Below are 25,273 nucleotides of genomic sequence, written 5' to 3'. Positions count from 1 at the left end.
AATTATCGGCATGTTTTGGCAGTTTCTCCTAACTACTGGAGAAAAATCTGGTCTTGTGTGCTAATTTTAGCAAGCAATTAGCAATCTGCCCCACCATGAACACAACTCCCTGTTCCCTGGACTGAATCCAGTAAACATGGTCGGGGTACATGCAACTTCATCTCTAGGTCTGGCCTGAGCCCCTCGGTCTTCGCAGTGAGCAGCCTGAAGGAGGGCTGATGAGTGAGTGCAACCACAGCAGCTCCTTCGACCCTCCCTTCTGAGAGATCCTGGCCTCATCACAACGGGTCCATCTCAGCCTGTATCCCCAGGCAAATCCCTCTGCCCTGTCAGCATGGCCCAGGGCAGGCTGTGAAGACCTGAATCACTCCTCATCCAGGCCGCAGGTGCGTGTGTGCCTCGTGGCGCAGGTACGGGCTTCATCTTCACAAGGGTAGACAATTCTCCCAGATTTTTTCAACAAAAAAAGGTACAAACTTGGGTTCCCCCGAATGTGACATGTGCAAAGTGTTTTATAAACTGGCAAAGATGTTGCTTACGAGGAAGGAAACCCTTTTCCTTTGGGAGAGGACCAAAAATAGGGGGGAAAAAAATCTTGTTTTTCATGTTTGTTTTCAGTAAGCCCCTAGATTCTAGAAGGTAAATTACTGTTTACACAGAAGGAAAAAAAAATCAGTTATACAGGAAAGATTGAAGTGTGCCTTAGCTTTGTATACACTGCATATACGCAATATATATTAACGTACAACACTGCATATATCTGATGTTAGCACACTGCACATGCTGTGCAATGTTCCCAGGCTCCCTCTCCATCTCATCTCAAGTGTGGAATGGTTGTGTTGTCAGGGTCAGATTACAGAGGTGGCCTGATAGTTTCTTTGGAAGATAGGAAAGATTTAATATTTGTGGTTGCTGTGTGCATGGCAGTCACAAAATAGTAGGGAAAAAAAAAAAGGAGGGCATCTGTAGTACACCGTGAAACATGATGAGCTAGATCCAGCACTGACACATCAGTTTTCTCTGGGTCCACTTTCAGAAGTAATCTTCGTAGGATCGTGGGAGTTCACGTGCTTAGAGACAAGAAGGCTTTCCCGTAAATGCTCTGTAGTATATGGCATTTATCTTCATATTACTGCTTTCCATATTCTTTTATTCATGATTAATTTGGGAAGAAGAAAGGTGCTGAAGACTTAACACAAAAAGGCACAGCTCAGCTGTTGGGGATCAATCTTCACTATGCTGTTTCTGGCACCAAGTTAGCTCTGCATTTGTTAATTTGTTTGTATTTCTAAGAAAAGATGGGGAGAAGTCATCTCTTAGCATCTCGACAGGCACTTAAGCATGGTGTATGTACAGTGTACCATCACTGTGTTGAAGAATAAGAACGTAGGCTGACTTCAGATATAATTTCTGTGTCCTTTAATGTTTTTACATTGCCAGGATAACGTAAAGCAACTGTACTGTAGCAGCTCATGGGGTCTGAAAGAGCAGGTAAGTCCTTGCAGAGTAATCTGAAGTTCAGCAAAGCAGATGCAACATTCTGCTGAGCTGCAGCACCCATAGTCCCAGTACACACTCAGCCCGTTGCAGCTGTCCTGCTCTCCATCACAGGTCATTCACTTCTTCGACATGAAGTAGAAGATCACAGTAGTGGGTTTTTAATACTTTGTATTTTTCCTGTGCTGGCAGTGGCAGATGGCTGTGCAGGTTCAACTGAGATGTCTGGAAGAAACACACACAATGCAAAGCACTCAGAAAAGATGTATTTTATCTGAGACTCTTTTGCTTAGCACTTTCACTGAGTTAGATCAAAGGGCTGCATGAAATTCCCTTTCAGAACCTGTAACCTTAGACTCTCTTACTCACTGCACTCTAAATCAATGACAGGGAAGGAGAGAAATGGAATTGTTTGCTTTTTAATTCAGAAATGGTGCTCTTTGCTGTTTGCTGTTCAGGATGCAGCTTCAAGTTCCAGTTCATTTTTCCAAGTCATTTACATAGACAAGTACCTCCTGAGATACAGTACCGGCGTGAATGAATAATCATTCTTGCCACACCACGTATTTTTCAGCTGTGTCTTGACTCCGTCAACTGCGTGGCTGTGGTTAGAAGCACAGCATCCTTCCCCGGGGAGCGTGCATAAACTTGGTGAATTTCTAAGGGCCCTTCAGTTAGTGTATAACAAGAGCTTTTAAAAATATCAGAAGTGCATGAAAAATGAAGTGCGAGGTCTGTGAAAATCAGAGCTCATCTACTGCACCTTGTTTACCTGTTTTGAAAGCCACTCAGGTATTTTGATGGATAGTCGCAGATCCTTCTTCGCTTGCAGCCGGGGCTAGGTTGTTCTCCCCTGGTTTTGTCTGTTTGCTTGCCACGCTGCCTGGAGGTATAATGATACAAGGCTGAGTATTTGTATTGTGCTCCTTAAAGGCACAATAAAAAGCTAGCTCTGCAGTGCGCTTGCACAGCTCAGATTAATAAACAGGGTTGTGCTTTCAGGTTTCCAGAAGGAAATCATGCCGTGTCATGAAAAGATCTTTATTAGGACTAGGTGGGGGGAGGCAGAGCTGCTGCTTGTGGGAGCTTTGCCCTCTTCTCGTGACCTGGCACATCCTTATCCCTCGGGGTGTTGGGTAGTGGAGACGGGGTGGTTACACCACTGCCCGGTCCATCCTGCCCCGCCAACCTGGAGGTGAGGTGAGGGATTTGTAACGCAGTGCCCGGCCGTCACCTTTTGTTTCCCATCAGCATTTGTTTGGTATCGTACGCAGCAAAGTTTCCATCTGATGTGTGAACAGCGGCCGGTGCTAAAGGAAGCTGTTCCGTCTCAGACGCCGTCCTGGCAGGCAGATGACTGCATTGCAAAATCTTCCGTGCGCGTGGCACCAACGGAGCTGTTACCAGCAGTGTCAGGACTTTGGGGTGACAGGTGGGGACACTTACCTGCATTTGCACTCCTAACACAGGGTTTTTTTTCCTGCTGATTGCTGCCGAGGCAGTGGGGTGAGTGGTGCATATCCCTCCTGTAAGGGTTGTGCCACTGCCAGATTTATTCATTCAGTTCTGGAAATGAGCATGGAAATCTAACCCCTACAGCTGCATTGTGTTCCGGAAATTAAGAGTAGTGGCATCTTAGTGTAACCTCTCCCCAGACGGGAAAGAAGAAGAAGAAATATTCAGAGGAGTGATGGTTTGTCAATTTGACAAAGTGGACTTGAATGTTTATTTGAGGAACCGGTATTATTTGGTATATTATTCACGTAACACCAAAATGTTCTAACTTGATGAAGGTTAGGCACATATTGCAGCTGTCGCAGAACAGAACTGCAGAAGACTCTCTTTTGACAGCAAAATCATCTCTGACTAATCTTGCCATGCACAGATTTGAAAAAACAACATCAGACTGTTATGTCAGTCAAGGACAAAGGCTCTGCTTGAATTAGGGTAACGTGTATCAGGCAGCAAATGCCTGGATCATTCTTTAAGTCATTTTTGGTGCTGGTGCCTCTGACTTAAACGGTCTCTTGGACAAAGACGGGAAATATGTTGAAAGCTAAAGGGATTGTAACTGTTTTAAGAGTGATTTAGTGAGTTTGTCAGTTCCCTTAACTTCATCTATCCCATCAGTCTTGTTGCTAGCAGGAGAGGAGGGAAGCCAAAAGCAGGACATGATTGATTGGCTTTCCACAGACAACAGAAACTGGAAAGGAGAAGTGACACCTTGGATATTGTGTGAGCAAAGTGTTCAGTCTTATCTTGTCTGAAGGTCCAGAGTGCCTTTCAGAATCAGCTTTACATCAGTCTAGAAGAGTGTATCATATTATTGCATACTTCCCATTGAATGATACCCCGAAATAATGAACTCTGGGAAGAACATTGGTGTGTAGTCTCCCTTTTGGATATAGAAATTATCATTATTAATGATCTGATTTCTGTGAATTTCAGCTTCATTTTTGTCTCTTAGTGAAGTGTTACAAAGCTCCATAGACAAAGGAACTGAGATTCCACTCCCCTTCCGCCTCTCGCGCATACTTCAGATCCATCATCATCCAGACGAGCCCTGTAGATGCCTCATGATTGAAAACATGGTTACGTCACACTTCTTCACTCCGAGACAAGTGAGACGGGTAGATGGGTTATTCATCATCCCCCCCTAGCTGAGATCTTGTGCAGAATGACATTTAAAAGCTGGGGCTACTGTTTTTGTGTCCCTATTCTTTCTTTCCAACCCCTGACTGGTTGAGCAAACATCCTGCAGCAAGAAATATGTCCTCCTCACCCTACAACAGGGATATTACTCAGAGGTAGCCGTCAGAGGTTCCCAGGGATGTGAGAAGTGTTTGCAGCATGCTGGTCTGTTTTTTTTTATGGATATTGGAGAAAATTTACTCAAGAGAAGGTAAGGTAGAAGGAAAAAGGGAGCCAAAATTAAATAGTTTCAAAATAGACATTTCTCAGGCTTGGAAAGGCAACAAATGAGAAATGTTTTAGAAGTTTTTATTAACGCTAATAGGGTAAAGTAGGTATGTATTTAAAGATACTTGTGAATGACTTTTAAAATTCTCATGTTTGCTTTACTTATCACTTATTTAATGTAAATGTTAAAAATTCACTCGGGAGAATAAACCCAGCCTTTTAAAAGTCAATATCTTCTCCACTTCCTCTGAAGCCTGAGAGATCTCCCGGTACTCATTTGCAAGACCTGTAACTCTTGAAGTGCTGTCTGCAAGAGGACTTAGGAAAGTTTGCAAGGTTTGTCTCTAAGCGGTTTTTAGCCTGAGTGGTTTTTCGGTGCTTCCGTGCGATGTGTCTGATAGCCCCTGCTCAGCTCTTGGAAATCATTTCGTGCTGTGTGGATTAACTGACCCTCATCCTTTGGGCTCAGCACCTCCTTGTGCTGCACGTTTGGGAACTGAATCTGTGCCTAGGTAATCTTTGTAACAGAACTGGAATATTTGCTGGAATCGGTTCCGCAGGAATTTGTTTATCAACTCTACTCTGCTCTCTGCTAGAATGCATGCTCTAAATTTTTGCTTTTCCTGCTGCAAGGCTCCTTTCTTTAACCTGGCCTCTCGCTCAGGCTCTGACCCCGCAGCAGGTCTGTTGGCTAGCAGGGTGGCCTCCACGAGCACCATTCGGCAGCCTGCCTTTATTCAGGGCAGGATTTACGCCCGTGCTTACATCCCGCTGACAAGGGCCATAAATAGAAGTCTATAGCTAAACACACATTTAAACACTCTGAGTAGAGGTGGAGGTAATTTCAAGCTTAAATACTTTGTTAATTGCTTCTTCCATGAGCAGGCACACAGGATTTACAAGCTTCTGCCTTTGTCCTAGAACATGCGCGACCTCTTTTATTTAAATATTTAAACCAATCCAGCATAAATTCATGAAAACTGTGAGTGTTGATGGAACTGTAGCAGGATTTTAGCAGTTATTCGATCTTGCTTTTTGCCAGCATTCACATTGCTAGTGACTTTCCAGTTGCTACAGCTTAAACTGAGTTCATGTCTGCTACCGTCAAGAAATGTGTTAGGGATAGGAGACCTTTAGTTGAGATTAATGTGTCATCACCACTTAAAATATTTTAAGAACAGATTAGACAAAATTCTGTGTAATTTAAGGCCATATGTTCATCTGTGGAGGATCTGGAGTTTGTTTTATCCACCAGCAGAGGATCTGAGCAATTTGGGTAGCACCAGGTTTTCCTGAAGGACTCTTCCAGCTGAGCTAGTGATCTTAATGGCAGGAACGACTGCCACTTGGATGTGCATCAGTGCTTCGCTCTGAGGAGTAACATACATGTGAGTAGCAGCTGTGTTTTCGGTAGGATATTCATCCTGTACTTTCCTGAAGGGAAAAAAAATAATAAAAAAAAGAAAATAGATTTTCTCTTGGAAATGCCTGATGAAGAATGTTGAGCTGTAGTCTCTTTACTCAGAGTTACCCAGCCTCTCCTCCAACTTGTTTCATTTCTCCCCTTTTCTCCCTGTTGCAGAAAGTACTTAATTAACAGGATGAACAGCCATTAGGTGTTTACCCTCTGCAGTTCATGCTTCAGCAGCAGAATGTAAATAACTTTGCAGTCATTAACAAGGTTGAACTTAAAAAAGAAATGTGCTACAAAAGAGGATTTTCTTATTCATCTCACTGTTTGCAACACTGCAAACTTGAGGAGGCTGCTATTTCTTATGTAGAATATCTGATCTCACAGGGCTTACTGGCTCTCTGCAGCAGACATCAAATTAGGCCACAGATAGTTACTTTCTTCTGTTTCTGGGCTAATTTAGAAATGTAGCTCTTTGAGTATTGCCCACTGGAATTTCCTTTAAGAGCATTCAAACTGATAAAACAATCGCATTTCCTTTCTTGTCCTTGGTTACAAAACGGAGGCAGAATGGTTTTTCCATCACTCTGGAAGTGCCTCGTGCTCCTTGGTTCTGAGCAGGCACATCTGGAGGATTTGGGAGTGCAGGAAAAGGGCTGTTTTAAAAGTGTGTGGGTTTTGTACACCAGTTCACGTTTCTGAAGTCCAAGTTAGAGTAAGGAGCTTCTGTATCTTCACGGGAGGAAAGAAATTCTAACCAAGTGCTGCTGGAAGTTGGAGTTTGGAAGGCTGAGCTCCCACAGCCCACCTGCGGAGCTGTACCTGTGTGCGTGGGGTAAGAGGGGCACAGAGCTGCTGCTCCCAGCCCTGCCTGGCCACACCACACGCACCTGCACTGGGGGACTTGGGTGTCCTCAGAGACATCTCCCTTCAACCCGGGGGCTGCCAGGGAGCGAGTGCAGGGAGTAACCTGGCAGGATGCACAGTGAGTGGAGAATGGCGATGGCATCTATCCTCATGGCAGGGTTGGATTCACGGGAAACCTTTGTTCCTTGCAGCAGGAGCTGAAATACGTACTTAGACTGGTGCATCAGACACTGCAGCTACCTGACTGTCACACAGACTGCCAAACGGAGCTCAGTTTGCCTGGAAATCTGAAATAAAGCCAGAATAGCTTTAATTGTAGAGGGCAGCAACAAATAATCACACCCCCAAACGCAGTAACCTTGCAGCTATTCAGCTGCTATGTTTTAGATAATTGCTATGGAATATAGTTGTCATATAATCTTATAATATAGTGTAATTTAATGTAATATAATGCATATAATAAGTAATATATAGCATATAAAATAACAATAACCCCAAATGCAGTAATGCTGCAGAAAGTGCTGTATTCAGCTACAGGGTTTCGGATAGTTGCTGTGGGAGATGGAGCTGTTGGTGAGGTCTAACCTGTCACAATGAGTGCCAGACACAGAAACCAAACTTAATTTCATGGCTCCCATGCCACATTTGGCTCTCAGCGGTAACCTCCCTGGGAGCTGCTGTAGCTGCCTAACAGAAGAAGGCAGTCCTGCTTATTAACACGGGGCTCTGTAGTTATAAATTAGTGCTTATTCATCTATGAAGAGCATTCACTATCACTGTCTGCAGCAAGGGTACAAAAAAGAACTCCAACAAACTCCAAACAGAAGAGCCTGTTGGCAGCCGTCACGATAATCAGAATAAACGCGGAGAGATACTGTGCTCAGCCCCTGTGATGTCTATCAGGGAGCTATTTCAGTTGCTCCCTGAGGCATTCACATCTCAGCCCATCTGTGTCTGATCCTAAATTACTTATGACTGTGAGAGATAAGGGATTTCCCCATAGATAAGGGGAGGGGGGGTGGAATATAATTTTTGTGTTTGATATTTATATTAATGGCACAGCATGCAGAAAGCATTTAATTCCCAAGAAATAGAATCTAGGTGACATAAAAACATCAGTAAAGATTAGATATTAAGAAAAAGACACTCCATCCAGCAGCTGCTGTCTTCCCTTAAAAACATTCCCCTTGGTAGGGGATCAGGTGACAACAAGTATGATGAGCATCGAGAATGAAATTCTCTAATAGCACAAACCAGCTGCAAGCCAAATGTTACACAAACACCCTGGCAAGACTGGAAGAAGAAAGAGAGAACATAAAAGATTGGTGTAGCAGCAGTTTCTGCCCTCAAAGTGTTTCCTAGCTGTGTCTGAAGTTGCTGATCTCACTTCTTGGAAGGGTGAAGACACTGAGCCCCGTTCTCAGAGGCCAAACGAAGCGCCTTGCCTGCTGCTGGCACAATGGTGCTGACCTCAGAAGAAAGTACCCTGAGTTGCATCTTCCTAGGCATGAAGAGAATCTCATCTTCAGCTAGGGACAGGTTCTGCTCACAGGTAGTGCAGAAGGAGCTTGCTCTTCAGCTTTCCTCCCAGAGAAATGCAGCAGTGGCTTCGTCTACGGGAAGGCACAAGCCCAGGCAACGTTATGCCACAGGCATTGTAGCACCGAATGTTTATTTCATGCATTAGCTGAATTGCATATAAATGCCACCTTTTAGAAGCCTTTCTTTTCGTTAACACAGCTGTCAGAACGTTGTCCATCACATCTCTGGGATGGTGACAGCTGTAACAGAGACGGGAGGCTCCTACAATGCAGCAGGATCGCTACGGTGCCCGTTGCGGACTGGAGAAGCTGCGAGTCCTGTGCTCGTCTTCCCAAACACAGCGCCCGCTGCACTACATCTGCCACTGATTCTGGGCCACCTACAGAACTGGGACAAGCTGCAGTTTTGGAAATGATCGAGCTCTCAGCTTCTCACGGTGCAGAAACTTTAGCTGGTACCAACTCCTGTCGCATACAGTATGTTCATGGGAAATGATAAAAGGCTGTGATACACACACGCGCTATCTCTAACTGCAGCAAATGGGAAGGCTTTGAAAAAAAGATGAAAAAACGTCTTTGGGACCCGACCTACATGGAAATGGAACTTGTACTCAGGAAAGGCCTTTGCATAACTGATGTTGGAAAAGTCAGTTTGCTTTTCCAGCTCTCAGTTTTGCCTGTTCACAAAGTAGAAATAAGATTGTTTCCTTAACTTTGTAAAGAAATTGCAAATTATGGATGAAAAGTTCCACAACACTATTGCAGTTTTGGGTTACTTCACACCTCAAAAGGGCTAAAGCTGAGCTTTTTCCTGGTTTGGTATTTCATGGGTATTGATTTAGCCCTAGATGATCTTTAATGAGTTGAGCATCCGATGGTTTAGTCAGCGAGTTCTGGTGACAACGCCCAGAAACAAAGATGAGACTGCTGTTCCCAGCACTACCTAGGGACGTAGCTGTTAGCCATATCCGCCAAATTAACGTGAAATTACTGACACTGGGTTCTGTAGGCAGCACACCAAAAGCTTCTTCAACTTTTCCATTATAATTCAGGTTATAATTCAGATTTCCAGTGTTTATGCACACCAGAAAAACTGCATTTCTGCCAGCTGTAGTCTTTGCACCACGTAAGATCGAAGCTGTAGTAGCTACTAATTTTACATCTGTGATTAATGAGTTGGGCTAAGATGAGTTAGCAGAAACCTGCATTGGTTATGCGCATTGGTATTTTTTGTTTAAGAAAAGCAGCATTTGAGACATTAGGGAGGTTTTCCTGTGTGTGTGGTGTGCTTAAAATTTCCCTCAGGCCATTTTTAGTGCGGTTGGGATGGACTTGATTGGAAAATTTAATGGCTTTTTCCGTTTCTGTTCCCTTTTGCTAAGCAGATCTTTAAAGCTGCCCTTTCATGATGTGTGAATTTCTCTCCATTTGAAGAACGAGCATCAGATACAACATGGAAAGCAGATTTTATAAATGAGCTATTAGGCAGAGAGGAGGCACTTCTGAGATGCTCGCAAGTTGCACAGCAACCAGAGGAACATATAGTCATTTGATTTCTCAAATGACTCTGACTTTGACTCAAGGGAAAAACAGATTTGTTCTCCCCTTAAAGCTTTCTATCGTATGTGATAAAAAGAAAATGTGTTTATACATTTTCCCCCTCAAAAAAAAAGTTGTACCTCATCGCTGAGAAATAGCAGTGTCTATTACCATGTAAATTACTGCAGAACAGGTCCGGTCACAGCTCCCCTTTGTGATCTTAAATGAAAAAACCCAGCAGCGTAACCCTCCCTGTCTTCTAGCTTTTAAACATAACATGCTGACCCTTCTGAAACAACAGATTAAAAACCAACGAACCAAGCAAGAATCAATGCTTGGTGTTTTTTTCACTTTCTGGAGAATCTTTTCTTTCATCTCTGTCCCCAGATCTGGCATTTTACAACACCATTTTCTGGTAGTTATGGGCAACACGTCCTTGCTTTTTCTGGAGATCATTGCCGTATCAACTGTTGTCCAGTCCCTGCTGTGTGCTTGTGAAGTTAGTTCCAAATCAAAGGTGCTTCTGAGTTTCTTTTCTGATACCCTCTGGACTGCCGTGTCACTCGGATGTCAGATGCAGCAGTGGTGTTTATTGCAGTACTAACCCGTACACATCCAGCTTCATAACTGCCTGCTGCGCCTCTTGGAGACTTGAGTTTCGGTACTAACTGTGGTCAGTCCGTGTCCTTGAACTGGCCTGTCCAAAACCGGTCTGATTCTGAGATAACCAACCAGTTACAAAGTAGAAAATATATTCACAAAACTCAAAAATAACAGCAGAAAGGTCCTTGTTTAATTTCTGTGACGTGTTACTTTGCTTTCTACAACACCATTCACACCAAAAATCCAGATTCAGAAGAAACTGGGTAGGATGTAAGAGCTGGAGAGAAAGAAGAGGAGATTGTTACTTCATTTTTTTCCCTCTTGCTGTGTGTTGTTCCTGGTCTTTTGGCACCGGGGGAGCTCTGCAGGGTGTTGCCAAATACCACTTGCCATCAGAGTGGGGGCTTGGGATGCCACCGCTGCCTCGTGCTGTGGGGTCAGGGACTGGGGAGACCCCAGCATCACCTCCTCCCTCTGTCTTTGCTCGTCTGCTCCTGCTGGCTCATTGCTCCCTTTTATTTCCTGTTGGTTTGGCTGTTTTTTTAACATGGCAGGATCATGCTCTGCTTGTGTAGAGCACTCCGAGAATTGCACGTGAAAAGTCCTTGTGTACACTAAATAACTTGGGGCAGTTGTGGCAGGGCTTGGGTGTTCAACAGACATGGGCGTGTGCTGAAGCTTGCATTAAGAAATCATCTCTTTCACACCAGATGTGATCCCCTGGTGGCAAATTCTAGGTACGAACATTTTAGATGGGTTGAGGAGAGCCTTGTAAGTGTCTCAGACAGTGTCCTGTCTGAATTTAAGAAGAGATTGGACTGTGCACTTAGTCACATGGTCTGAACTTTTGGGTAGACCTGTGCGGTGTCAAGAGTTGGACTTGATGATCCTTAAGGGTCCCTTCCAACTCAGGATATTCTATGATTCTATGTCTCATAAATGCACACGAGGTGGCTGATGTGTTCTTAGCCCTGGCTGCATCTGCACAGGGTGGACTAGTGTCTGCCCCGGTGTTTCTGCTGGGGCTGAACATGCAGAAGGCAACCCTTGCGTTCAGAAGCCAGTCCCTTTGCCACCACGGCATCTTTCTTCCAAGAGCTGTTTTAAGTCAGAGTGGGAAAAGAGTGCTTTGCCTGATAAAACCGAGCTTCCCTGACAGGGCAAGAAGACAGCACTACACGAAGATAGGATGTTAGCACGCCATCCCTGCCAGAGCGGCCCGTCACACAGAGACGAGCCAAGTGCAATGAACAGCAGCGGCGTCTTAGTTGAGGTTCACTTTGGAGCTCACAGAGCCCAGTGACAAACCTGAGTTCAGCAGCTCAGGAGGGGTAACTTCACGGGCTGCCGGAGGCTGGCAGGGCCCTCTGGGCCCATCTGCTCCAGCCCCTGCTCCAGCAGGGCCACCCCGAGCAGGGTGCCCAGGACCACGGCCAGACCCTTCTGAAGATCTCCAAGGAGGAGACTCCACAGCCTCCCTGGGCAGACGCTGCCAGCGCTCAGCTTCCTCACGGTGGGTTAGAAATCAAGTACACAAACACGGTTGTCTTGATCTTGCAGACATCTCTAATTAGCTCTGGGTCTGAAAAGTTCTGAAAATCGTGGGGCTGCCCAGGTATAATCAAGGACATGAAGTCTTCTGGCACAGGCCAGAAATATCTTGGCTTGAGTTTCCGATTCCAATGGCTGTTAGGTATTAAAATTGTCAGAAGCAGTTGCAACCAGAGCATTTGTGGTATGGAGTCCCTGAGATGCAATAAATCACCACCACAAAGCTGGTTGTCACAGACTGAAAGCCAACTTGCAAGCATCTTTTTTTTTTTTTTTTTTTTTTTTTTTCCCAGTGTGATCAAAGGTTTCTTTTTGCCTCTGCTTAATCTCTTACCTTCTACAACCGCTCTCTTAATAACGAGGCACATTTACAAACGTGCTGTCCTGCTCCCCAGCAGATGTCACCTGGCTGAACTTCACATTACTGCATGCTGTCTCATGCCCAGCCCGGCCCACACGCACATATGCTGGCGTCCTCACACAAATCATGTGCAGCACCCCACACACTTCTGGAGACGTCCTCTCTCTGACACACTCACACACACACACACAGAGCTTTACATCTTCTCCCTCCTGCCTTGTCTTGTAGTCACTTCTTAAGATGCTGACAGTGATTTGTTTGACACAGTTGCAACCTGAAATGTGTTGAAAAAGCAGGGGAAGAGAAAAAGCTAATAGGAATTTTAGTTGTAGCACTTTTGCACGAGGCTTTACGTGTGGTAGGTGACTGAGGATGCTTCAAATGGAGAAGACCTCATAGAAGAAATCTTAAATCCCGTGAAGAAAAACAGAAGGGAGTCTCCCTCCTTTCTTTTTTCTGTCCCTAAAATACATTCTTGCACCCCATACAAGCCCCAGGTTGTATCTGAGGGTCTGTGTGGGCCCTGACACGTAACCCAAGGGGCAGCACACATGAAGTACCAGCCTGTAATAATCTTTCTCTTTTCTTCCTCAGTTTGTTGCTCAGCCAAACTGCCAGCAGCTACTAGCAACGCTTTGGTACGACGGTTTTCCAGGATGGAGGCGGAAACACTGGGCAGTAAAACTCTTGACCTGTGTCACCATCGGACTGCTGTTCCCTGTGCTATCTGTGGCGTACCTGATCGCACCGAAGAGCAGGCTGGGACTGTTCATTAAAAAGCCATTTATCAAGTTTATCTGCCACACCGGCTCGTACCTAACCTTCCTCTTCATGCTCCTGCTGGCATCGCAGCACATCGTCAGGACCGACCTCCACATGCAAGGCCCGCCTCCCACCATCGTGGAGTGGCTGATCCTGCCCTGGGTTCTAGGTAAATGAGAAACCCCCCAAAATCCTCAGCCACAGTCGCCTGACTCGCGCCCATGGCAACTGTGTGGAGACTCATTCCTGAGCTCAGCATCAGCAGCGTGTAAAGAGATCTGGCAGCCAACTTCAGGCACTGCAGGAAACAGCTGGGCTCCTTCTGGAACAACAGATCCTGTTGGCCTAGGGCTCTTCTGCTGTTCGTGGTGCCATCTGACGTGCCTTTAGAGATGACCCTGAGTAAACCTCAGCAGGCAGAGCTCCCTCCCTGCTTCCCACATGCACTGTGCAAGGAGCGGGTGTAGGAATTAGCTTCTGGGTCATGCTAGTGACAAATAGTGTCACTTGAATGCCGGCTTCCTTCTGCTGGTAGGTGGCAGGAGGCAGAGCTGAGGATCTGCCTCTGCTTTTGCCCTCTCGCTGATGGGCAGCGGGACTCAGCACGCAGGTACCTGGGCTCCCAAATAGCCTGCAGGAAAGCAGAAAAGGGAAGATAAATCTCTTGCTGCCTTATGCCCATGTGCTGATAAACACTGATCAAATCAATATTGATTTGCCCTAATGTAAGCAGAAGAAGGAGGGGCTGACTATTATGAGCAGGTTAAAGCTGAGGCTGTTATTCTGGTCTGGCTTGGGCAAGCATAACTGAAGGACAGGGGTGTCCAGGTCCCCCAAGGGCAGGAGGTACAGGTGAGGTGGTGAGGTGGGATGGGAGGAAGTGGGCAGAGCCACTGAAGAAAAAAGGACACCTCTCTCAGCAAACCTCAATCTCCAGAGCTCTCCCTGAGGCTCCTCACTGCTCCTCATGGGTCCATCCCCATGCCTGCTGGCTCCTCTCCTGGGGTAACGCCAGGACCCGGCTCCTCCTTTCTGTGGTGGCTCAGGATCAGGCTGGTTCTGTGCTGAGCACGCCTGGATGCTCTCTGTGCCAAAACTGAACTTGCTGATGGAAAATGCAGAAAGAAAATTAGAGTTGCAAACATGCTCACAAATCACTTTCCATCCCAACCCAGGGCATTTTGCTCTTTGCGTAGCTCCGTCACAACCTCCAAATGGGAACTCAAGCCTCATTATCTTCCTAGCCTGGATTATGGCACTGAGGTGTACGTGTTGGTAAAAACTTAAGCTGAGAAGGTTAAATGTCTTTCTGAGCTTAGGTGATCTCTGCACTTTATCCTTCACTTCACAGTTTAAATTGAAGGAAATGGTGGGCACTTCAGCAAAATTGATGTGCAGATGAAAGAATAATCCATAAAAAAAAGATCTTTCAAAATAGCCTGTCACCGTTCTCTCTTCTTATTTTTTAGTTCCTTTGTTTCAGATACATAGGGATGTTTGGGGATTGTTTATTAAATGGGAGAAATTAGAGCAGTTTCACAAGATTAAAGGTTATTATTTATGAAATATCTTCCACTATAAAAGGAGAGAGAACAGGCACACACAGCATTGCTGTAACTATAGTAACCAGCAATGATAACTCACTATAAATACAGCGTATGAGTTCTTCAACAGGCTCCACTCCATTGATTTATTTTGTGTTTTTGTGTGCATGCAAAGATTTGGCAGCTGTTAGAAGATTACCTTATTGGCCTTGACATTATGCTTGCCTGACCACTGACCTGCTGGCTGGCAGCTGAAGAGCTAAGATTGATATCTGGATGTTTGCAGCAGTTCATTTCAACATTATCTGCTCTTCAGGTTGAACTTTCAGGTCCTAAAATTGAGCTGCAAGTGGCATTTCAGTGACCACTGTGGTGTCCTGTGGTTGGGTATGGGCAGCAATTTGGGTAACTGTAGCAGTAATATACCTTGAGATTTATAATTTTTTTTCTTTTCACACACATTTCAGGTCTTCAGTGCAAGGATATTGTAAACTGGCTTGTTCAAAGTACCAGGGGACTCTGAGGACATGCTCAGAAGCATGGTGATGTAGGAGCCTAGCTGCCATTTGCTTTTTAATTGGGCTTAGGCTCTCAAAAGTACTTAAACAGGTCTTAAATAAAGGACACACGAGTTGCTTAAAATGAAAATTTTATGCCAGATAATGAACTACTGAAGCTCACCCTTACCCCTCTAGCAGCAGGGAGGCATGGTGAAGGTTAGCAAGTGCCACAAATTATTACCAGAAGGCATTTCAGAGTTGAGATGATGGGCTCTGGCCATATCCTTGGGAACAAATTTTCACCTCGCAAAACCCACAGCCATATTTGACGTTAGGTGAGTCACTGCTGAGAGATGTGGTGCCAGGCTGCAGTGCCCTTTTCCATGCTGAGTCGTACCTTTTTTTTTTTCACAAATACTCCCGATGGGCTTTCAGTGCAGCAAGATGCATAAATGCAGTAACTGAGCATAGAGAATTAATTCAATTCTTCCTTCTCTGGTGTGATATTTCCAGGTCAGGGAGGAAATATACTGGCATGCAGAAGCTGGTGCCAGTGTCGTGTGTTCTGCAGAGAAAGTTAGAAAAAAAATCAGTACTGTCCAACTGAGGAATGAATTACCGTGGGAGCAGAAAACCTACGGGAAAACATAACAAATACAGTTACTTAAATAGTTTATTCATATAAAACAAATTTTGTCTGAGCCAATCCACGCATACTGGTTGCGATTAACATATGTTTCAGGCAGCCTCCTTGTCTTTGTATCTGAAGCCCTGCACAGGACGCCTAGCTCTTTCTCGCATCTCTCTAGACTGCATTCCTAATGGAGTTGTAAAATGCCTCGTAATCAGCAGGATTTTACTTGTACAAGACAGGAGGGATGAGGCATTTTTTCCAAGGTGTTAATTTATAATTGTCTTTTCACATCACATACACACAGTAGTTTAACGGCGAATAATACCTGCTCGTGACAGTGAACTCTCTTTCTTTCTGCAGGTTTTATTTGGGGAGAAATCAAGGAAATGTGGGATGGTGGATTCAATGAGTACGTACATGACTGGTGGAATCTGATGGACTTTGCAATGAACTCCCTCTACCTTGCAACTATCTCCCTTAAAATTGTTGCCTATGTCAAGGTACAGTAACCTGGGCAAGAGCATTTGTAACTTGTTTCTGAGAACTGCAGTATATGGGATAGAAGCTATCAGACACAAAATTACAGATCAAAGAGAATAGCTGCTTTTCAAGCAATCCAGTTTTGAAAATTCACCTGGAAAGCTTATTAACCTGTGTGGAGAATGATCTTCCTTCCCATCTCTACTCTTTGGTTAATACTGAAGTAGATTTTGTGGGCATTGGGTAGAAGTTTCCCAACTTCTGTGCATTTTGTAGCTACTCAGTTGCCAAAGATATGTTTTGTTTTCCATGTCGACATCTTTCGACAACGCTAAACTTGCATTGAAAGCATGATTTTTAAATAAAAGAGGAAGGAACAACAAGAATAGGGTTATCTGAAAACATCTCCCGCCAAGATTTATAATCTGTAGTCTGTGAGCCCCAACAGATCTGTAGATTACTTACCAGGAGTCTGTGAAAAGCCTACCACGAAAAGCACACCTGTTGGTAGGGGGCTTCCATCTGCTGTAAAGGAGTCAGCTTCTCTTCTTGAATATATAGGTTTAAACTGTAGGCAAGGAGATGACAAAGGAGCACACTGGAGCTTTAGAACTACAGATTCCTCACTGTCATGTTACATTTGTGGTGAGAGTGCACATCAGAGCTCATCCTCAAAAGCACCTTCCACATTTATAAATTTCTGATGCTCCAAGTTAGCATATGCACAAGTTTTGAAGCCAGAGGATGGCCTCAAGCGCTTTCTCTCTGTCTCTGTTTTTCAAAGACACAGACAACACACAAAGGGCCTCCTGCAAAGCTCCTTATGCAGTGGCTGTCTTTGACTTCAGTTGGAGCTGCGTGCTTGGCTGGCATCCATCTCCTGAGCCTGATTCTTTTCTTGATGTGAATCAGCTATAAATTCACTGCAGTTAGTGGAATTACACAGGTGTAAATCAAGGAACTGTAGCCTGCTCCTTAGCCTTATGCACTTCATAGTTCTGCTGCGCTACTGTGTAGGTTTTGCCCAGGCAGAAGGGAACTACTTCTTGTAGCCCAGTCCTAGAAACCAGGATAAGCACATCCCCAAAAGCAACCCTGTGTAGTGTGTTCTCCCCCCCCCCCCAAGTTTGTATGCAGGCAGAGGGGAAAAGAGTGGAAAATTTCACAGAGCTCATTGACTCCAAAATGGGAATGCTCTTACATAAACCCTTCTGCAAGCAGTCCTGCTACGGAGCCTTTTTAAAATCCAGAAGGCTGCATAGTGGTGAGTTGGTTTTTCAAAGGAAAAAGCTTCAAGACAGTTGCTATTCCCTGAACAGGCAGCTCTGTGACAGCATCAAAGCAGAAACAGATTACGTCTTTTTTCTCCTAACATTCAGAACCAGTGAGGAAATTAGAGACTTGAAAGGTTGGTCTTTAAACTGTGAGCAATACAGAAAATACTGGAAATTGTAACATTCGTGAACAAATCCTAAAATGTTAACAATCTCTTTCTTTCTCTCTCTCACACACAAATTACTAAAAGAGCCATGCATCCACAGATTTATATGGTCACACACTGAGATTTAAGCTCACAGCCAAACTACACATACAAAGGAAGTACAGCTTTGTTTATATACTTTGCAAGAACTACAGAAACACACAGGCTAACTACAGAGACCTGTACGCCAGCACAAAAAAGAATGCTTACAGGAATATATCCATTTGAGTACAGATCAAACCCATTTGGATTAAACCTGGCTAATCTAAGGTCTGGTCCTGCTAAGGACCAATGTCAGACCATTCCAAGAAGTGCAGAAAATCTTACATAGCAGTAGCTCTGAAACAGCATGCCCCCTCAAGTTCCCTTCTGACCTATGTTGCTTAAAGGTTGCAGTACACTCTGAAACATGAGGATTTAAAACATAATGGTTTCAAATTTTTTTGCAACGTGACTTAGAAAGGTTTTTGTTATTTATAGAACAGCCCAGGGCTGGAAAAGGCTGGTATATATGCCAGTATACCATAGTCTAATGTTTCTTGGAACTTCAAAAGCTTACATGGACATTTAGCTTTCTGCCAAATATCAGAAAAATAAATTGCATACTGACACTAATATTTTCCATCCTTGTTTTTACCTGGAGACTTTTTTTCCCCCTGATTTGACTGGTTCCAAGACCTGGCCTCAATATTATCTAGTAACAATGAAATCTTCAGCCCAATTATAGGGCAAAAATACTTTCTTAATCAGTTTTCATTTGCTGCATTGAATTACGTAATGAGGAAGGGTGAACGTAACTGTCTGTTGTAACTTATTTGTACTACTCTGTATACATTTCTGCTCTTTTTCATCTTCTGATGCCTAACCTGAATAACTCCAGCCTTCTCAGCTTCATTAGATACCGCTGAAATCTCCGATTTCTCTGTTACCTGTGGTGCTGAGCTGTTCAAAAGTGACTATGGTTTTCCAAGCAAGGATATAGCATCACTTTATAAAGGGCCAAAATATGACCCTAACAAGTTGATTTAAAAATAGATGTGAGATGAAGAAGAGCTTTTTACATTCTCATGTGCTCTCTGCCCTGGCAGAGAGCCCCAGGGCTGCTGTGTCCGGCCAGCACGCAGAAGAGAATCGCAAACAAATGTGCAAATCTGCTCCCTAGGCAGGGGAGGCTGGCTGTTCACAACCACCCACCCCTGCTGTTGGTTATTGGCAAAAGGTTTTAAACATCTGCTTGTTTGTAAACATTTTAAGAGCCGTCTTCAAGTCAAGTTAAGAAAGTCAGGCCTGATGTTCATGGAATAGGCAACGGTTTGGAAATGTCAGAAGCAAGCAGAGGTCGCACTGAAATGCCTTTGTGTCGTGTCTCAGCTCCTTCATACGGAGGAATAGTTGGAAACATCTACTTGCTTTGTTTGCGTCCTTGAAAAAAATGTGAATTAATTTATTGGACCTTCAGATTTATATGTAAAGTCCCTACAAACTCATCTGCCAATGTGATTTTGATACCATTTCCTTTTGAAACATACAAAAAATATGAAGAGTCCTAAACACTCTGGCTACAGTATCAGCGATATAATTCTAAGTGCATTTTTTGCCTTTTTATATATATGTTAAATGAGCAGAAACAAATGCTGAAAGGATAAATTATTCCTTGATGTTAAAATGTCTTTGACTCCTGTCTGCTGTGGCAGTGTAGCTAAGCCTGAGAAGTTACATTTGTATAACCAGCTCTTCCATGTTACCTGCTTGCATCTGGCTCAGATAATGCTTCTGCTTTTACAGTTACATTACAAACCATGTTAATTTTATAATTGAGGCGCTCAAATGTATCCATTATTTTGGCTGTAATTAGGACTTATGCTTTAGGTACTTGCCAAAAATTGCCATGACAAATTAACTAATAAGGAAATTAATACCAAGACAGCATTTTGGTTCTGGGCTGTTGGCACCTTTTTGAGATTACATGGGAGGGAAAGCATCCACTTGCGGTGTTCCATCCTTCATTGCTTTCCTTATTCCCTTCCTTCATTCTCATTCTCATGGAGCTACACTGAACAGATGTATTCTCAGTCTTCATGGAATTAGCAGTGTTTTGAAGGTGCAGTAGTATTTAGGGGGGGAAAAGAAAAAAAAAAGATAATTGGAAATGACCTGAACCTGCTATGGGGCAGTCTGAACCCTTTTGAATGTTTAAAGAGAAGATCACATGTGAACCCAAGGACCTGAATTATCCACAGTGAATTCGAAATTCAGAAGGCCTGTTATCTAAATTCAAGCTAAGTACAACTCACATACCAGAAACTAAGTCCCACTAAGCTATTTGTACTGGAGGGTCTAAATCTGTCGGAAGTTCATAAGAAGGCTTCATTAAACCTAAGTCTCTGCCCTGATCAACTCAGCTTCAGTCCTGGTTCCTGAATTCAGTGACTCCTGAACTGACACTTGGCAGTTGAAAAGCACTTCTTGTGTCGCCAGTACCTGGTTAGCATTTATTTACATATCAAGCATTAGTATTAGCAGGTGTGAGTGTTTAAGTTATCTCAAAATCATGACAAGATAATTCACTTTTATACCCTTGTTTTTTCTTTCAGTATAACGGCTCTCGTCCAAGGGAGGAATGGGAAATGTGGCACCCCACTCTCATTGCAGAAGCCCTCTTTGCAATATCCAACATTTTAAGTTCCTTGCGTCTCATATCCCTGTTTACAGCAAATTCACACCTGGGACCCTTGCAGATTTCTCTGGGACGCATGCTGCTAGACATCCTTAAATTCCTTTTTATCTACTGTCTGGTGCTTCTGGCTTTCGCCAATGGACTGAACCAGCTTTATTTTTATTATGAGACCAGTGCCTCGGAGGAACCGAACAACTGCAAGGGGATCCGATGTGAGAAACAGAACAATGCCTTCTCCACGTAAGATGTTCTTTCCTTTATGATTTTCAGGGTGACTTGCGCTGTCTCCTCTCTTACCTGCCTTTGCGTGTTGTCTATCATTGTGCCGAAAGTGTCTTTATTTATTCATTTGCAAATATCAGGTGAGCTGCTCAACTGTGCAGGAAAAGTGTGAGTTAACTGGGGCAGAGAATTCTGCTGAGCTTTGCTGTCACACAAGGGCTTTTAGGGCTGGAAGTGAGAGACAATCATTTTTGTTCTGGACCAAAAAGTCTTTCTACGTGATCCTGCAACTGAAATTTTATGATGGCTACATACAGTTTCAGGATATTTGAGAACGCAGGTATCCTGTTGTAGTATTTGTTTTGTCTTATTCTGGAGGAAAGGGGGGGAAAGCTAAACAAAATGTAGAAAACAAGGGATAAACATATGAAAAAAACTGTATTAATAAATAACATGACAGAGCAACAATAGTCTCACCTAGGCCATTTTTACACACATGAGGTTACAGGCTTCTCTGATTCTCTCGCAGTGGGGTGAGACTAAAATCACATCAAAATCCATTTTGCTGGAAATGCTGGTACTTTACTGAGAGGTTGGCATGGAAATCGCTGTGCTGACAGCTGGCAGGGCTGAAAGACAAAGCACATGCTGAAAAATAACATGAATTGTCTTTCTGATCTATTTGTTTTAATTACTAATAGTGGAAATAATTATAATAATCAGCCCCCATCTGATTGTTCTTGCTGGTTGCACAGTACTTAAAACACAAAGGGAAGAGAAATAAATAAAGCACCGTCTAGAAAAGGGCCTACGCCCTGCAAGCAAGCAAAGCAAAACTGTTGTCCACCACGTCAGGCAAAATTAAATACAACTTAGGATAATGCCCAGTAATTCTCCACCCTTCGTCAGCTGAAGGCTGGAGGTTAAAAAAGGATTCGTGTCATTTTTGCACTGTTATCAAAAGCAAATGACGGTTGACGCCACGTTGGAAGAGGGAAGGCTCCAACATTGTCTCTGTCATTGACCCTCCTTACAAGAAGGGGGAGATTTTCCTGGGATAAAGTCCAGCCTTAGAAGAGCCTCATAACCAGAGTCCTGGTAGACCGTACGTGCTGCTGTTTTCATTGCAGAGCAGGAACACCATCGGCTTGATTAATTTTCTCATTAAACTCATCTATATCTGGAGGAAGTGAATGGAACTGCACTGTGCTAATGAAAAACAGAATTAAAGACTCCAGTCTTTTTTCTGTTTTAATTGTTTGGAATGCCCCAGAAATGTGTTGTGCTGCCCTTGTGAAGGAATTAAATAGCAAATGCTATTCCTTGATCTACGTTCATATTGATGGAGCAGCCAGAGGGAGAAATGTTTGGCAAGCACAATGTTTGTTAAGTGGCAACTTCTAGCTCGGGAAGGGTCAAAACCACAAAGTTCAGGACTGGAGTGTGCCTTTCCCTGGAGCAGTACTGAACAGATGTATTCCAGTTCCGTGTTCTGGTTCGGACCTGTCTCCACTGCAAACCAGTTGTTTTACAGATTTCACTGTTGGCAGATTAGTGGAGCAAGTAAAAACAAGATTTGACTAAAGAAAAAGATCAGCAGGAGGAAAAAAAGAAAAAAAAAAACAAAACAAAACACAACATCAACGAGAAAGATTCTCAAGTAAGTAAGAAGGCACAACATCTTGAGAACTAGAAATGATACAGAACCACTTAACAGAAAGTGTGTGGATCAGCTTAAATACAAACCACAATTTCTCCCACCCTAACATGCAGTTTGAGCCCCCCTGCCAAGGAGAATGTGGCACAGGAAGGAAATTGAGGGGGCTCAGCCTTTATGACAGAGGTTTGTTTAAAACAAAATCGCAGTGGGAGGGGATCCATTAGGACTGAGGTCTCCTGGCAGGGGACAGAATGCTCTGCAGTTACTTTTTTGTTTGAGCCTTGCTTAAGAAATTTATTTAACATGTTCTTAAAAGTTTAAATAGTCGTTATTAACACCCCCAGTACAAGCTGACATTTGGCCCTTGAGCAGACGCACAGCATGGGTGAATGGCTAAGAACGAGCAACCTGCAAAACAGAAAATTACATCGTTGGGCTGGGGAGAGCAAGCATGACTGGAGTGAATTCAAATCAGAGCTGGTGTTAGCTCAACTTTGCTCGTAGTTCATCCCTAATGGAAGAATAAATGTGAAAAGCTTTCAATCAGTCCCCTTTGATTCCTACCAGCATTTCTAGGCAGACACACAATAAGATCTAATTTTGTAAGGGAAGGGAAAGCAGGACACTGTTCGTGTTTGTGCAGCTTGTTTAAAATGTGACGTCTATTTACTGGTGCATTATTTCCTATTACTCCCAAAGGAAGGGTTTCATATTTTTTTTGGTGAGGAAATTTTCTGCGTTGCAAACACAGATCACGGAAAAGTAATATTCCTTTGTGACAGCAATGAGGTGAAGACATGAATAATTTAAGTTTTTATGGTGTGGCTTAAGCATTCCTGAGAAAGAAGCATGTCTCCTGCTTAGGCAGGCAGTTTGAAAGTACGTTTAGCACTGTGGTTCTGGCAACTGCAGAAGGGAGAAGAGAGAGAGGAAGAGGAGGAAGGGGAGGAAGAAACCACTTGCACCTTGCTGTCTGCAGAGAGCTCATGGGAGAGTTGGGCTGGCATCTGGGCTGAGCCCCACCTGAACACTGAAAAAAGATCGTAGCTCTTGCCTGTCATTAAACAAGGAGGAAAGACTTAAGTCTTTCTGCAAAGCTGCAGAAACCATTTGCTGTCTTTCTCAGCTGTGACTACATGCCCAGATGTTAATATATGGCCTTAATCTGGGCACAGTTACACTTCTGGTTGTAAAACTGGGAGTTCGAGGCAATGCACTGAGCACTTCTGAGACTGATTTCAGTTTCATGTAAGCATGACACGGACATCCATTTCTCCTGAGCCTACACCTTAATCAGTACTTCCACCATTAATAGTTAAAATAAGTTAAAAGATAGCAAGCACTCCGCTATTTTTAATAGCAGAATGCTTAGCATTCTTTGCTTAATCCTTATTTTACCATTACCTCACTTATTTAATAACCCTAACAACCTGACTTCTGGGAGAAAGGATTTTTGCTTTAGAGCCTTCATAATTTTGGCCAGTGAAAAACGATGTCCAGAAAACACAAAGAAACTAAATCCCCATATAAAGCATGGGGCTATGTGTGGAACAGATGCCTGGAGAAGCCAGGAGAACAGATTCCTGGTATGTTAAGTAAAGTATCCGAATTTATTTTTATTGATTTTTCTAGTAAGAGCATTTGAAAATATCTACTGACCCCAGGCCAAAATGGAAACTCTTAAACAGGCATATAAATGTCATTTTTTGATGATATAAATGCCATATTTTGGAAAGCCAAAACAAAGATGCCCAAATAGAGCAATTATTTAGATTGCTGATTATGTATTTGACGTGATTGCAAAAGGTCACTTGTCTCTGGCTGAAGCAAACAGAGACCTGGGATGATCTCATCAGCTGTAAAGCACAGGGGGGTCAGGTCTAGTTCATCTCTGGATGGAAGACTTCAAAAGAAGAAAACCTCTCAAACTGAATTAATGTGATGACTCCCTTTCATCTGAGTCATTACTGATCAATTGTTGCAGCATGATACTGAGGGCACTGCTCTGCGGTGGGTGGGAGCTGGGCACAAACCAGAGCAGCATTTTCAGCCACGTGCAGTGCTACCAGGCAGGGTGTTAGCAAGCTGGCCTGGCTCACTTGCAGTCCGAGTAATCGCAAGCTGTGAGCCTACATCAGTGCAGAAGGTTCAAGAGGCTGTGATTCCTCGCATCTCCTCCCTCGTGGTGCCTTCTCATGGCACAAAATTTGGTCGTGCTGTACTCGAGCATGGGCTCCGTGAGCATTTAGTGTGCAGACATGTTAATGATGCAGGCACTGGCTAAACAGGAGAGGTCGTATCTCTACATAACAGCAGTGTCACTCCGTGCCTGTTTTAATTAGAGGGAATATACCGGGGTTCTTTGCATGGGTGAACACTGGGAAAGGGAATGTCTTTTTTTTTTCACATCACTTAGGCTCGTTGCATCTCACAAGCATGTGATTCTCAGCCAGGTAGTGGATGTTGGTGATGTGATGCAACTCTTCCAATGGGTCACTGTAGCTGGAGTGCAAACTGCCTCCTGGGGAGAGTAAATGGCTGTGCTGAGCAGCTGCTCCGTGGCATCCCAGGCTCCCGATGTTGATCCATTCCCACCCAATTGCTCCCAGTGCTGGAGTGCTTCCAGTGCCACCCACAGAGCTCTCATGTGGGGTGACACCCAACCTCAGTGCATCCAGAGCTCCTAAAGGCATTGATTTCCATCTCCCAGAGCCAAGTAAAAATCTGTGTTTATTTTTCCTTCAGACTTTTCGAGACCCTCCAGTCACTCTTCTGGTCTGTGTTCGGTCTGCTGAATCTCTACGTCACCAACGTGAAAGCCAGACATGAGTTCACAGAATTCGTTGGAGCCACTATGTTTGGAACCTACAATGTCATCTCTCTCGTCGTGCTGCTGAACATGCTCATAGCCATGATGAACAACTCCTACCAGCTCATTGCTGTAAGTTATCTTATTCTCTATCTTTCCACGTTCGTTTTTCCCCGCCATGCCTCATCCGTTTGCCTTGTAGCAAGTGCGTGTCTT

The 25,273-nt window shown here is 43.9% G+C and overlaps 1 protein-coding gene across 1 annotated transcript in view; it reads left to right on the top strand.

Annotated features, from left to right (window-relative positions):
• The window catches only part of TRPC5 (transient receptor potential cation channel subfamily C member 5), a 96,892-nt gene that overhangs the window by 46,095 nt on the left and 25,524 nt on the right, over positions 1-25,273 (top strand). The window contains exons 4-7 of the mRNA XM_027465062.3: positions 12,884-13,220; positions 16,090-16,229; positions 20,284-20,606; positions 24,994-25,189. Coding sequence (XP_027320863.1) covers positions 12,884-13,220; positions 16,090-16,229; positions 20,284-20,606; positions 24,994-25,189 — 996 coding nt within the window. The remainder of the gene's footprint in view (positions 1-12,883; positions 13,221-16,089; positions 16,230-20,283; positions 20,607-24,993; positions 25,190-25,273) is intronic.

This window comes from Anas platyrhynchos, chromosome 10 (assembly GCF_047663525.1).
Source record: "Anas platyrhynchos isolate ZD024472 breed Pekin duck chromosome 10, IASCAAS_PekinDuck_T2T, whole genome shotgun sequence".
Lineage (NCBI taxonomy): Eukaryota > Metazoa > Chordata > Aves > Anseriformes > Anatidae > Anas > Anas platyrhynchos.
The sequence above is the reverse complement of the archived record's forward strand: the minus strand, read 5'-3'. Positions and strand labels throughout refer to the sequence as shown.